This window comes from Ovis canadensis, chromosome 12 (assembly GCF_042477335.2).
Source record: "Ovis canadensis isolate MfBH-ARS-UI-01 breed Bighorn chromosome 12, ARS-UI_OviCan_v2, whole genome shotgun sequence".
Classification (NCBI taxonomy): domain Eukaryota; kingdom Metazoa; phylum Chordata; class Mammalia; order Artiodactyla; family Bovidae; genus Ovis; species Ovis canadensis.
In genome coordinates, this window is record NC_091256.1 from 77983968 (window position 1) to 77999935 (window position 15968).

General features: G+C 38.2%; 1 protein-coding gene across 1 annotated transcript in view; it reads left to right on the forward strand.

The window, feature by feature from the left end:
- HMCN1 (hemicentin 1) overlaps window positions 1-15968 on the forward strand; it is a 543718-nt gene that overhangs the window by 416057 nt on the left and 111693 nt on the right. The window contains exons 66-68 of the mRNA XM_069546297.1: window positions 126-309; window positions 1164-1261; window positions 4714-4992. Coding sequence (XP_069402398.1) covers window positions 126-309; window positions 1164-1261; window positions 4714-4992 — 561 coding nt within the window. The remainder of the gene's footprint in view (window positions 1-125; window positions 310-1163; window positions 1262-4713; window positions 4993-15968) is intronic.

Sequence of the window (15968 nt, forward strand, 5' to 3'; positions counted from 1 at the left end):
TCTAAAATCTGATGTCCTTGTTATTTCCTTTTAGGATATAAAGCAGAAATATGAGTAAATGTAGTTGAATGATTTGAACTAGTAATAAACCCATTCCCTCCTCTCTCATTTTCTGCATGACATAGTTCCACCTGCAATTAGGGGTAATAAAGAAGAAGCAGAGAAATTAATGGCTTTGGTGGACACCTCAATAAATATTGAATGCAGAGCCACAGGAATGCCTCCACCACAGATAAACTGGCTTAAGAATGGACTTCCTCTGCCTCTCTCCTCCCATATCCGGTTGCTCTCTGGAGGACAAGTTATCAGGTCAGCTTTTATTGTGTGTGATTTGCTACACGGAGTTACTGTAATTGTAAACCTTAACTTTGGTAAACTTGTTAAGTCGGTAAAGTTGGCTCCCTGATAAAGAATCCGCCTGCAAGAGATGCAAGAGACGTGGGTTCAATCCCTGGGCTGGGAAGATTCCCCTGGAGGAAGAAATGGCAACCCACTCCAGTATTCTTGCCTTGGAAATCCCATGGACTGAGGAGTCTGGTGGGCTACAGTCCATGGGGTCGCAAGAAAGTTGAACACAACTTAGCTAGTAAGCAACAACAGCTTCATCTAAATAATGTTTTAAAAATGTCTTTTCCTACATTTCTACATTTTTTACTTTTGTTTCCCTTTCAGTTTTTTGTTTTTTCGAAGAGGGAGAATGGCAGATATAAATTTGAAATGCTTTATTATTATTTAAATGTTCATGTTTTAGTAAATTTGTATACCATAGGTCATTCATAGACTCATATCTATCATATATATATTTTTCAAGAGCTGCTAGTTTAGCTAAAACTTTGTATGTCAAAATGATGGGAAGATGCTTACTATAATCATATGATTTTCGTCATTCTCTTAATATGTATTTGAAAAATATTCACCTCACATTGTGTTACATTTTCAGTGGCTTACTCTTAGTGCCTAATCAGCTTTGTCAAATAAATTTCACTGGAGGCATCTATGTTTTGCGATAGATGGTTATAATCTTTATAACTAAAATTTCCCCAAATAAATCACCTTCTATAATCTTTGTATTATCACAAGTATTTTTATTTGTATATGTTGATCAAATGTCAGATTATGAAGTGGGATGAAATTATGAAGTGTTGGGTCAAATTGTTTTCCAGGATTGTGAGAGCTCAGGCATCCGATGTTGCTGTGTATACTTGTGTGGCATCCAACAGAGCTGGGGTGGATAATAAACATTACAGTCTTCAAGTTTTGGGTATGTTACCAGAAACGTCCCTATTACTTTACATGTGTCCAATATTAAGGAAAAGGCTTAATTTAAATATTAACATATCAGGAAAGATTGGTAAAATAGGATCTTACTAACTAGGGCAGAATGCCTTTCTTCCCAGGGGATTCTTATATATTGAAGCATAAGGGAGAGGGTGGGATGATTTGGGAGAATGGCATTGAAACATGTATACTATCATGTAAGAATCGAATCACTAGTCTATGTCCGATGCAGGATACAGCATGCTTGGGGCTGGTGCACGGGGATGACCCAGAGGGATGTTGTGGGGAGGGAGGTAAGAGAGGGGTTCATGTTTAGGATCACATGTACACCCGTGGTGGATTCATGTCAATGTATGGCAAAACCAATACAGCATTATAAAGTAAAATAAAGTAAAAATAAAAAGTTAAAAAAAAAAGGAACCAATCCCTTAAAAAAAAAAAAAAACTTTTGTAGCCTGGAATTTAGCATTAAATGAAATGTCAATTTTTTAAAATAGCATTTCAATCCAGACACAAGACCAGTCTTTTCATACAAAAAGACAGTTAAGACTGTTTTCTAATGTGTTGTCGTCTGAGAGTCTTTAAAATATGAATGGATATTTGTGTGTATACTAAATATCTGTCTGTTATGTTAGACAGAGATAGAACTTAAAACATTCCACTTCTCAAGATTTGCTAGAGCAGGGAGTTCACAATCTCCAAGAACATCTCAGAAGAGTTAAGTAACTATTTACCATAGGCTAAAAATGATTTATGTTGGATTATATAAAATTGACTCTGGAACTTATTATTTTGTTTATTCCACACAAGGTAGTTGAAAGTATACTTCCAGAATAATATCAGTTCAGTCCAGTCACTCAGTCATGTCTGAATCTTTGCAACTCCATGGACTGCAGAATGCCCAGCCTCCCTGTCCATCACCAACTCCCGGTGTTTACTCAAACTCAGGCCCATTGAGTTGGTGATGTCATCCAACCATCTCATCCTCTATCGTCCCCTTCTTCTCCCGCTTTCAATATTTCCCAGCATCAGGGTCTTTTCTAATGAGTCAGTTCCTCACATCAGGTGGCCAAAGTATTGGAGTTTCAGCTTCAGCACCAGAACTTCCAATGAATATTCAGGACTAATTTCCTTTAGGATGCACTGGTTTGATCTCTTTGCAGTCCAAGGGACTCTCAAGAGTCGTCTCCAACACCGCAGTTCAAAAGCATCAATTCTTCAGCGCTCAGCTTTCTTCATAGTCCAACTCTCATATCCATACATGACTACTGGAAAAACCATAGCTTTGACTAGATGGACCTTTGTTGGCAAAGTAATGTCTCTGCTTTTGCATATGCTGTCTAGGTTGGTCATAACTTTTCATCCAAGGAGCAAGGGTCTTTTGATTTCATGGCCACAGTCACCATCTGCAGATATATTGGAGCCCCCCAAAATAAAGTCTGTTACTGTTTCCACTGTTTCCCCATGTATTCGCCAAGAAGTGATGGGATCAAATGCCATAATCTTAATTTTCTGAATGTTGAGTTTTAAGCCAAATTTTTCACTCTCCTCTTTCACTTTCATCAAGAGGCTCTTTAGTTCTTCTTCAGTTTCTGCCATAAGGGTCGTGTCACCTGCGTATCTGCGGTTATTGATATTTCTCCTGGCAATCTTGATTCTAGATTGTGCTTCATCCAGCCCAGCATTTCTCATGATGTACTCTGCATATAAGTTAAATAAACAGGGTGACAATATACAGCCTTGATGTACTCCTTTCCCTGTTTGGAACCAGTCTGCCATTCCATGTCCAGTTCTAACTGTTGCTTCCTGACCTGCATACAGATTTCTCAAGAGGCAGGTCAGATGGTCTGGTATTCCCATCTCTTTCAGAATTTTATAGTTTGTGGTGATGCACACAGTCAAAGGCTTTTAGTATAGTCAATAAAGCAGAAGTAGATGTTTTTCTGGAACTCTCTTGCTTTTTCAATGATCCAGTAGATGTTGACAATTTGATCTCTGGTTCCTCTGTCTTTTCTAAAACCAGCTTAAACATCTTGAAGTTCATGGTTCATGTACAGTAGAAGCCTGCCTTGGAGTATTTTGAGCATTACTTTACTAAAGTGTGACATGAGTCCAGTTGTTTGATAGTTTGAGCATTCTTTGGCATTGCCTTTCTTTGGGATTGGAATGAAAATTGGCCTTTTCCAGTGCTATGGCCACTGCTGAGTTTTCCAAATTTGCTGGCATATTGAGTGCAGCATTCTCACAACATCATCTTTCAGGATTTGAAATAGCTCAACTGGAATTCCATCACCTCCACTAGCTTTGTTCATAGTGATGCTTTCTAAGGCCCACTTGACTTCACATTCCAGGATGTCTAGCTCTAGGTAAGTGATCACACCTTCATGGTTATCTGGGTCATGAAGATCTTTTTTGTACAGTTTTTCTGTGTATTCTTGCCACCTCTTCTTAACATCTTCTGTTTCTGTTAGGTCCATACCATTTCTGTCCTTTATCAAGCCCATCTTTGCATGAAATGTTCCCTTGGTATCTCTAATTTTCTTGAAGAGATCTCTAGTTTTCCTATTTTATTGTTTTCCTCTATTTCTTTGCATTGATCACTTTGGAAGGCTTTCTTATTTCTCCTTGCTCTTCTTTGGAACTCTGCTTTCGGATGGATATATCTTTCCTTTTCTCCTTTGCATTTCACTTCTCTTCTTTTCTCAGCTATATGTAAGGCCTCCTCAGACAACTATTTTGTCTTTTTGCATTTCTTTATCTTGGGGATGGACTCGATCCCTGTCTCCTGTACAATGTCACCAACCTCCATCCATAGTTCTTCAGGCACTCAGTCTATCAGACCTAATCCCTTGAATCTGATTGTCACTTCTACTGTATAATTGTAAGGGATTTGATTTAGGTCATACCTGAACGGTCTAGTGGTTTTCCCTACTTTCTTCAATTTAAGTCTGAATTTGGCAATAAGGAGTTCATGATCTGAGCCACAGTCAGTTCCCGGTCTTGTGTTTGCTGACTGTATAGAGCTTCTCTATCTTTGGCTGCAAAGAATATAGTCAGTCTGCATTCAATATTGACCATCTGGTGATGTCCATGTGTAGAGTCTTCTCTTGTGTTTCTGGAAGAGGATTTAATATCTGGAGTATATTATAATAAATTAAAGGTGAAAGTATAAAATGTTAAAAAATGATCAGATTTAAACCACATTTAGTTTTGTATGTTCAACAAGGAAAACAGTCCTGAGAGCTTATTATTAATGTTTTGCAAAGTTAGTAATTAGCCTATAACACGTTTTTATAGTAAAGTCATTAATTAATTATTTTAAATTCTATAATTTTATAGATCACAGAAACACTATAGAACTAAGTAAACCATTAAAATTTTTAATCTAAATTGATATCAAATAATAATAGATATATAATTTTGTTTTCTATGTAGTACCACCAAGTCTGCACAGTGGGATGGGGACAGAGGAAATCACAATTGTCAAGGGTAGTTCCACCTCCATGACATGTTTTACTGATGGAACCCCAGCTCCCAGGATGTCCTGGCTTAGAGATGGTCACCCTCTGGGGCTAGATGCCCATCTGTCAATCAGCTCTCAAGGAATGGTCCTTCAGCTCATCAAAGCAGAAACTGAAGATTCGGGACGGTACACCTGCATTGCCTCAAACGAAGCAGGAGAAGTCAGCAAACACTTTATCCTGAAGGTCTTGCGTGAGTAAAATAATTGGGAAATATGTCATAATAAAGACAATAAATAAGTGTAATCTTTAGAATCACTGGCTATGGGACAAAATTTTAAAAAATTTCATTGTACTCCATATTTCTGTTCTATAATTCACCTATGTTTACTTTTATCTGAAGCATGTTAAATTACTCTTTCTTCTCTGTATAAAAGGATGAGCCCTACTACTTATAAAACATGATTCACTGACCGAGTCATACAACTAGTAGATAAGAAGTTTTTTAACTTTTTCCAAGAATTAAAATCCCCCTTCCTGGGTAGCAGCCTTGTCATGGTGAAGGGGCTTGCATAACTCCATGAAGCTATGAGCCATGCCTTGCAGGGCCACCCAAGGTGGATGGGTCAGAGCGAAGAGTTTTGACAAAACATGGTCCACTGGAGGTAGAAATGACAACCCACTCCATTATTCTTGCCATTAGAACACAACAAATAGTATGAAAAGCAAAAAGATATGACACCGAAAGATGAGCCGCCCCCAAGTAGAAGGTGCCCAGTATGCTAGGCAAAGAGAGGGCAGTTACTAATAGCTCCAGAAAGAATGAAGTGGCTGGGCCAAAGCAGAAACAGTGCTCAGATGTGTACGTGTCTGGTGGTAAAAGTAAAGTCTGATGCTGTAAAGAACAATATTGCATAGGAACCTGGAATGTTAGGTCCATGAATCAATGTAAATAGGATGTGGTCAAGCAGGAGATGGCAAGATTAAACATCAACATCTTAGGAATCAGTGAACTAAGATGGACTGGAATGGGTGAATTTAATTCAGATGACTGATATATCTACTACTGTGGGCAAAAATCCCTTTGAAGAAATGGAATAGCTCTCATAATCAACAAGAGTCCAAAATGCAGTACTTGAACTGTGGCTCAGATCATGAATTCCTTATTGCCAAATTTGGGCTTAAATTGAAGAAAGTAGAGAAAAACCACTAGGCCACTCAGGTATGATCTAAATCAAATCCCTTAGTATTATACAGTGGAGATGACACATAGATTCAAAGGACTGATCTGGTAGATAGAGTGCCTGAAGAACTATGGGCAGAAGTTCATAACATTGTACAGGAAGCAGTGACCAAAACCAGCCCAAAGGAAAAAAAATACAAGAATGCAGAGTGGCTGTCTGAGGAGGCTTTACTAATAGTTGAGGAAAAGAAGAAAGGTGAAAGGCAAGGGAGAAAAGAAAAGATGTATACCCAACTGAATGCAGAGTTCCAGAGAATAGCAAGGAAAGATAAGGCCTTCTTAAATAACAGTGCAAAGAACTCTTCAAGAAAATTGGAGATATCAAGGGAACATTTCATGCAAGGATGGGCTCAATAAAGGACAGAAATGGTAAGGACCTAACAGAAGCAGATGAGATTAAGAAGTGGTAGGAATATACAGAAGACCCATACAACAAAGGTCTTAATAACCCTGATAACCATGATGGTGTGGTCAGTTACCTAGAGCCAGACATCCTGGAGTATGAAGTCAAGTGACCCTTAGGAAGCATTACTACAAACAAAGCTACTGGAGGTGACGAAATTCCAGGTGAGCTACTCAAAATCCTAAAATCCTAAAGATCATTTTAAAGATGATGCTATTAAAGTGCTACACTCAATATGTAAGCAGATTTGGAAAACTCAGCAATGGCTACAGGACTGGAAAAGGTTTGTTTTCATTCCAATCCCAAAAAAGGGCATTGCCAAAGAATGTTAAAAATACCATACAATTGCACTCATTTCACAAGATAGCAGAGTTTATGCTCAAAATCCTTCAAGCTAGGCTTGAAGTACGTGAACCAAGAGCTTCCAGATGTTTAAGCAGGATTTAGAAAAGATAGAAAAACCAGAGATAAATTGTTAATATTTGTTGGATCATGGAGAAAGCAAGGGAGTTCTGGAAAAAGATTTGCTTCTGCTTCACTGACCACATGAAAGCCTTTGACTGTGTGGATCACAACAAACTGTGGAAAATTCTTCAAGAGATGGGAATACCAGACCACCATACCTGTCTCCTAAGAAACCCAAATGCAGGCCAAGAAGCACCAGTTAGAACCTCACATGGAACAACTGACTGGTCAAAATTGGTAAAGGAGTATGACAAGGCTTTTCATTGTCACCCTGTTAATTTAACTTCTATGCAGAGTACATCATGCCAAATGCCAGGCTGGTGAATCACAAGCTGGAATCAACATTGCTGGGAGGAATATCAACAATCTCAGATATGCAGATGATACCACTCTAATGGCTGAAAATGAAGAGGAACTAAAGAGCCTCTTGATAAGGGTGAAACAGGAGAGTGAAAAACCTGGCTTGAAACTCAGCATTAAAAAAAACTAAGATCAAGGCATCGTGTCCCATCACTTCGTGGCAAACAGAAGAGGAAAAAGTGGAAGCAGTGACAGATTGTTTTTCCCCTCGGGCTCCAGAATCACTGTGGATGGTGACTGCAGCCATGAAATTAAAAGAAACTTGCTCCTTGGAAGGGAAGCTATGACCAGTCTAGCATGTTGAGTCACTCAGTCGTGTACAACTCTTTGCAACCCAATGGACAGTAGTCCACCTGGCTCCTCTCTCCCTGGGATTCTCTAGGCAAGAATACAGGAGTTGATTGCCATGTCATCCTCCAGGGGATTTTCCCAACCCAAGGGTTGAACCCACATCTCTTACGTCTCCTATAAGGCAGGTGGTTCTTTACCAATGGTGCCACCTGGGAAGCCTTAGACAGAATATTAAAATGCAGAGACATCACATTGCCAACAGAGTTCTGTATAGTCAAATTTATGGTTTTTCCAGTATTCATGTACGGATGTTAGAGCTGAACCATAAAGAAGACTGAGCACCAGAGAACTGGTGCTTTCAACTCAGGGTGCTGGAGAAGACTCTTGAGAGTCCCTTGGGCTGCAAGGAAATCGAACCAGTCAATCCTAAAGGAAATCAACTCTGAATATTTATTGGAAGAACTGGTGCTGAAGCTCCAGTACTTTGGCTGCCTGATACAAAGAGCCAGCTCATTGGAAAAGACTCTGATGCTGGGAAAGATTAAATGTGAAAGCAGAAGGGGGAGGCAGAGGATGAGATATTTAGATTGCATCATCAATTCAAAGGACATGAATGTGAGCAAGTGCCAAGAGATAGTGGAGGACATAGGAGCCTGGCACACTGCAGTCCATAGGTTCACAAAAAGTTGGACACTACTTAGTGACTGAACAACAACAGAACTAAAGTTTCTTCTGATGATAGTAATTTAATGGAAAAGCATAATGTTTATGCTGTTGTGTTATTCCACAGTCTTTAAATGATCCAGTCTGTAGATTATAGTTTAATGGTCATTTCAAATGATCTAGTTCTATTTCTTCTTTTGTACATTTATATACATATATATATGTATATATATATACATATATATATATATATATATATATATATATATGTGGAAGAAAAATGTTCTGTGGAGATATATACACTTGTAGATGGTTTCAAAAAGCCAACCTGGCAAGTTGAATAATTCTTGCTTAGATTTGATTAGGGATTTTTTTTTTCCACTTAAAAAAATTTTTTTTTATTGAGGGCTAGTTGATTAACAATGTTGTGTTAGTTTTTGCTCTATAGCCAAGTGAATCAGTTATACATGTATCCACTCTTTTGGGGGATCTTTTTCCATGTAAGTCATTACAGAGCACTGAGTAGAGTTCCCTGTGCTATGCAGTAGTTCCTTGTTACCTATTTATATGTAGCAGTGTGTATATATCAATTCCAATCTTCCAATTCATCTCTCCTCCACCTTTCCTCCCTGGTAACCACAAGTTTGTTTTCTGCATATGTGACTCTATTTCTGTTTTGTAAGTTTATTTGCACCACTCTTTTGGATTTCACATGTAAGTTGTATATGATATTTGTCTTTCTCTGTCTGACTTACTTCACTTAGTGTGATAATCTCTAGGATCACCCATGCTGCTGCAGATGGCATTATTTCACACACAAAAAATATTTTAAATGTGTATTCCAATGTTCAACATGCAAACAAATAGTACAAAGAGAAAACATATGTTTTCTGAGAAATAAAACATTTTTATTGGGAGAAGAAATGAACACGAAAGAAATGAACTATTTCAATGATCAATAATTTTTTGGAATTTTGTTTGTTTTTTCATAATGTTTAAAATAAAATCTCAGGCTCATTAATTTTTTTTTCAACAAAATGTGCCCCACAAGGAAAAATTAAGAATATTGGTGGCCAAATGTTTTCAGGATGTGCTATAAACTTTCTCATAGTACCTATTATTATTTATGTAACCTTAAAAGTCTGTCTCATCCTTAGTTAAACTCTGTGATGAGCAGTACCCTTTTTACATACTGCTGTATTCCCTGGGCTTAGCATGGCATTTGACACATAATATTTATCTGTTGGCTTGAACTGAATAGATTAGGTATTTATCAGCTTGACTAAAGTGAGTTTTAACTGTAGCAGGAAACAGAACAATATCAAATAAACAAACAGAAATATGGTGGTGTAGATGAGTGTTCCACAGAATGAAAGGTGATAAGAGGCAGTACTCCACAATATTTAGAGACAGAAGGCAGAAGAAAGTGTGTGTTAGTGAAGAAGGGTGGAATAACATATTCCTATATAGCAATTCACAGAATATGAGGAATACCAGGAAATGACATAAATATGATCTTGTACATTAATTATTCACATAGTATTAATTATTGACTGTTTATTATGTGCCCAGCATGTTTCTAGTATCATGTAGCACATTATCATTGAACACCTACTATGTGCCATATGGTATGAAATAATACTTGAATGCATCATTGAATAAACAGGATGTGGTCTCAGCCCTCAACTTCCTGCATCAGCGGAAAACACAGATATAGAACAAGTGATGACTTTTGAGTGTGATAGGAATGATACGGTGGAAATTCTGTGGGATGGGAAGGTTCAGAGAAGATCTCCTCAAGGAGACATCTAAGCCTTAAAAAGTCAAACTGTCCTGATGAGTGAGGAGAGGCATCCATTTTTCACCTAGGAGTGATAAAGCTTGAGTTTTCTGTTGGTGCTTACTGAAGTTGAGCACGACAGGAAATATACCTGGACAGAAGCCATACTGTGAAGGGACTCTGAAAATCTGGACCTCATTAGGAAGGCAGAAGCAGGAATATGTTACAATCAGATTTCATTTCCAAAAAAATCCCTTTGATGACATAGTGAAGAATGACTTGAAGAGTCTGTTATACAGGCCTGGAAATACAGGGGCTTAATGCAGCATGTGGCAGCGGAGACAGAGAGAAGGAATACTTCTCCAGGAATTCAAGAACCCAGGAGCAGAATCGCAGCCCGGTGCTTTTATGGTTGTAGAAAACAAAACAGGAAAGTAACAATAATGCTGTTAGAGTCATGTCAATACAAAGAACAACCTGCCCTCCTGCAAGATGTATAAAGATATTAAAACAGGTTTGAAGACCGCTCAACAGAAAGATAAGCAGCTGTAGCATTTCAGCATCTATTGAAGGCTAGTTCCATTAAAACCTGCAAAACTTCAGTCTGTGCTCCACTAGGAATGTGAATGTAAATATCCTAATTTGGGGAACTGCTAGTCCCAACTTAACTCCATCCATCTGGTGGGAGGTCTCACGGTGTGTTAGCAGTTCTGAAAAGTCTGCTGCGGCTAAAATACTAAAAACAAGGGAGAAGATCATGCAGAATAAAGCTGGGGTTGAGGGTGGAGGGAATTGACAGGGTTCAGACTGTGAAGGGATTGTTGACCGCATTAAGAATCTGGGGTTTTGTCCTAGCACAACGGGAAATCTTTAAAAGTTCTAATAAGGGGAATGCCATGAGTAGGGTTGACTGCAAAGTGGAGAGCGGGCTGGAGCAGGACAAACGTGGACTCTGAGAGACTGTATTATTAGGAATGGTGTTTAACTGTGATTAACAGAGTCTAAACATGGTGACTTAAAGAAAGAACTTTTGTTTTTCTCACTGAACGAGATGTCTGGAACTGGGCACTACTTGCATTCACTCAGCAGTTCAAATCTTTACAGTTCTCTTGGCCCCTGGCCTCAACATCTGGTCAGTCTGTGATCCTGCATCATCAGCTCACCCCCAGCATCACTAGTTGCAACACTAGAGCAAGAAAAATAGGGAAGGCAAAAAATTGTCCCTTTCAGGATTTTCTTAGAATTCCCACAAAACTACTTCCATTTACATCTCCTTGGTTAGATTCTTCACATGCCACTCCATCTACTACCGACTAAAGACTAGAAAATGTAATTTTTAACACAATGACAGCCCGCACAAGATTGAGTTCTGTTAACATAAAAGAAACAGGTAAATGATATTCGGTAGGCACCTATAGCCAAGATATATTAGTCCAAATAAATGGCATTGTAACTCAGATTAGTGATGGAGGTGAGAAGGAAAGATGTACTCAAAAGATAACTTCAGGTAGAAGTTTTAAGACTTGGTTATGGATTTGGATGTAAGGAAGTGATGAAGATGAAGATATTAAGGATGATACCCAGTTTCCGGCTTATGTGACTGAACAATTGGCAGTTTCATCACATAAATGTAGGGAATGCTGGAAATGGACCAGGTTTTGAGGAATAAGGTCACAGGTTCAATCTCAGTATATGTTGAGTTGGAAATTGTTTTCAAAGAACCCACTGAAGATTCTTATCTTGTAACTGGGTATATGGATCTGGAGCCCAGAAAAGAGATCTAGGCTAGAAATGTAAGTTTTGGAGTCATCAGACTATGGACAACTCCTGTCCTGCCCAAAGTGTAAGACAGATTGACTTCTCTTGTAGCTCAGCTGGTAAAGAATCTGCCTGCAATGTGGGAGACCAGGGTTTGATCCCTGGGTTGGGAAGATCCCCTGGAGAAGGGAAAGGATACCTACTCCAGTATTCTGGCGTGGAGCTTTCCATGGACTGTATAGTCCATGGCGTTGCAAAAAGTTGGACAGGACTGAGCAACTTTCACTAGTCATAAGATACAGAGTGAAATGTGTTTGCAATCACTTAACACATGTGAGATCTGATGGCTGGGGTTTGAAACAGTTGGAAACATGCTGTTTCTGTTGTTGCTGCTATTGCTGAGTCTTTAAATCTAGTACTGTAATCTTCTGAGGATAAAGGCCATACTTAATCTTTGTATCCACAGTAACTTACCCATAGTAAATAATGAAAAAAGGAGAGGAATAAAGAATTGCCTATAGTCAAATGGAGAATCTGATCAATGCTTTTGAGTGATACAAATGGCATACTATGAATATTGCTGGTGGTGGTTTAGTTACTAAGTCATGTCTGTCTCTTGCAAACCCATGGACAGTCGCCTGCCAGGCTCCTCTGTCCATGGGATTCTCCAGGCAAGAATAATGGAGTGGGTTGCTATTAAAGAGATAGAAATTTTAGAGTTTGTTTTAGACCAAGAGGCAACTGAACTTGTTGAGGGAGAGTAGTAGTCTAATTTGAAATCTAAGTTAATAAAGTGTATTAAAAATAAATGATGTTATAAAGAGAGAATGAAGCTATATTGTAGAAGTCTTGGAAACCATGATGAATTTTTATTTAATTCAGTGAGCAACATGGAGACACTAACATCTTTTAAACAAGGAATTTTGGACTGATCTAAAATGCACTTAAGAAAATGTATCTTGACCACAATGTATCATAAGATGGATAAAACTGAAAAAGAGTGGTCATATGGGACAATAGTTAAGAAACTCTGAGTTCTTAATTATAATAGATTACCTTTTTCCAGAAAGGATAACAAGGACCATAGGTACAAATTTTAGGAGGCAGTATTTTTAAATTTATTTTTAATTGGAGTATAATTGCTTTACAGTGTTGTGTTGGTTTCTGCTATATATCAACATGAATCAGCCATGAGTACACAAATGTCCTCTCCCTCTTGAAGGTCCTTCCCACCTCCCACCTCATCCCTCCCCTCTAGGTTGTCACAGACCACCAGGTTGAGCTCCCTCTGTTATATAGCAGCCTCTCATTAGCTATCTATTTTATATGTGGTAATGTATATATATTTCAGTGCTACTTTCTCAGTTTGTCCCAGCCTCTCCAACCCCTGCTGTGTTCATAAGTCTGTTCTCTATGTCTAAATCTCTATTCCTGCCCTTCAAACAGGTTCATCAATACCGTTTTTCTAGATTCCATATATATGTGTTAATATGATATTTGGTTTTCTCTTTCTTGTTTACTTAACTCTGTATAACAGACTCTAGGTTCATCCACCTCACTAGAACTGACTCAAATCCATTACGTTTTATTGCTAAGTAACATTCTATTGTGTATATACATCTGCATCTGTATCTATATATCAGTTCAGTTCATCCACTCAGTCATGTTCAACTCTTTGCGACCCCATGGACTGCAGCATGCCAGGCTTCCCTGTCCATCACCAACTCCCAGAGGTTGCACAAACTCATGTCCATAGAGTCAGTGATGTCATCCAACCATCTCATCTTCTGTCATCCCCTTCTCCTCTTGCCTTCAATCTTTCCTGTCATCAGTCTTTTTTAGTGAGTCAGTTCTTTGCATTACATGGCCAAAGTATTGGAGTTTCAATTTCAGCATCAGTCCTTCCAATGAATATTCAGGACTGATTTCCTTTAGGATAGACTCGTTGGATCTCCTTGCAGTCCAAGGGACTCTGAAGAGTCTTCTCCCAACACCACAGTTCAAAAGCATCAATTCTTCACCACTCAGCTTTCTTCATAGTCCAACTCTCACATCCATACATGACTGCTGGAAAAACCATAGCTTTTACTAGACGGACCTTTATCAGCAAAGTAGTGTCTCTGCTTTTCAATATGCTGTCTAGGTTGGTCACTTTTCTTCTAAGGAGCAAGTGTCTTTTAATTTCATGGCTGCAGTTACTATCTGCAGTGATTTTGGAGCCCAAGAAAAGAAAGTCTGTCACTGTTTCCATTGTTTCCCCATCTATTTGCCATGAGTGATGGGACCGGATGCCATGATCTTCATTTTCTGAATGTTGAGTTTTAAGCCAGCTTTTTCACTCTCCTCTTTCACTTTCATCAACAGACTCTTTAGTTCCTCTTCACTTTCTGCCGTAAGGGTGGTGTCATCTGCATATCTGAGGTTATTAATATTTCTCCTGGCAATCTTCATTCCAGCTTGTGCTTCATCTGGCCTGGCATTTCTCATGATGTACTCTGCATATAAGTTAAATAAGCAGGGTGACAATATACAGCCTTGACGTACTCCTTTCCCAATTTGGAACCAATCTGTTGTTCCATGTCTGGTTCTAACTGGTGCTTCCTGACCTACATATAGATTTCTCAGGAGGTGGGTCAGGTGGTCTGGTATTCCCATCTCTTGAAGAATTTTCCACAGTTTGTTGTGATCTACATAGTCAAAGGCTTTGGCGTAATCAATTAAGCAGAAGTAGATGTTTTTCTAGAACTCTCTTGCTTTTTCGGTGATCCAACACATGTTGGCAATTTGATCTCTGGTTCCTCTGTCTTTTCTAAATCCAGCTTGAACATCTGGAATTTCATGGTTCACATACTGTTAAAGCCTGGCTTGGAGAATTTTGAGCATTAGTCTGCTAGCATGTGAGATGAGAGCAATCATGCAGTAGTTTGAGCATTCTTTGGCATTGCCTTTCCTTGGGATTGGAATGAAAGCTGACCTTTTCCAGTCCTGTGGCCACTGCTGAGTTTTCCAAATTTGCTGGCATATTGAGTGCAGCACTTTAACAGCATCATCTTTTAGGATTTGCAATAGTTCAAATGAAATTCCATCATATATACTGCAACTTCTTTATCCATTTATCTGTCAACAGACATCTAGGTTGCTTCCTTATCCTGGCCATTATAAATAGTGTTGCAATGAACACTGGGGTACATGTCTTTTTCAATTGTATATGCCCAGTAGTAGGATTGCTTTTTCAATTATGTGTCTTTTTCAATTATGATTTTTCTCAGGGTATATGCCCAGTAGTGGGATTGCTGGGTCATATGGTAGTTTTATTCCTAGTTTTTTAAGAAATCTAGGAGGCAGTTTTTAATAATAACACCAACATATGTAGTATACTTAGTAGTAGTTATAACTTTCTTAAGAAAGTTTTTATTATGTTAATAAACCTTTAATTATAAAACAGTTCAGAAACACAAAAGAAATAAACTTTTAGATTATCTCATTGAATCTTGAATCTTCACAATTCTCTTAGTTAAATAATAGTGTGTGTTTTTTTTTTTCTTAAGATTTGTTCAAATTCACTAACCTAATAATTGTTGGAGCCAGAAATCAAAATCAGGCTGTTTTGATTCCAGATTCTCTGTCTCCTACTGTGAACCTCTGTTCTAAACTATGTGCCTGATTTAAAACACACACACATGTGCACACACACACACAGCTAATCCTTGGAGCTGTCCAACAGCTATTTTTGCTGCCTTGTGAAATAGTAAGCTGGAAAGTTTCATAGAAAATTTGAATGATTAGTGTAAGGGAAGTCTGTTTTAAAGTGATTCTTAAACTCAGGAATAGTTGGACTAAAACTCTAATGTTTTCTCCAAGTGTTTAGATTCTTGAACATCCTCTTGAGAAAGGTAATTTAGAAGTATAAATAACAAAAGAGGAAATTATTTCTGCCCAGACATAACAAATGTGTTTTATGCAGAAACAGTCTCTGAATGTAACTGTTTTTCTTCTGCTTAGTCATTGTTTCCTCTTAAAGTTCTGCATGGAAAAGATAATTGCAGAATTTCATAGCATTGGCTTATTGCTTTTGCAGAAACAATAGACATTTTAAAGGTGCAAAAACACACTACTTTATTTAAGTAACTCTTTAAAAAATAGTACAAGATGGGTTTAGTTTTCATCATTTTCAAATCTTCACAGTTAAGTAAGACTGCTCTAATTATCTGAATCTCAATTGCTGAGCTTTAATTACCTTTGGTGGCTTGCCGTTTACTTCATGAT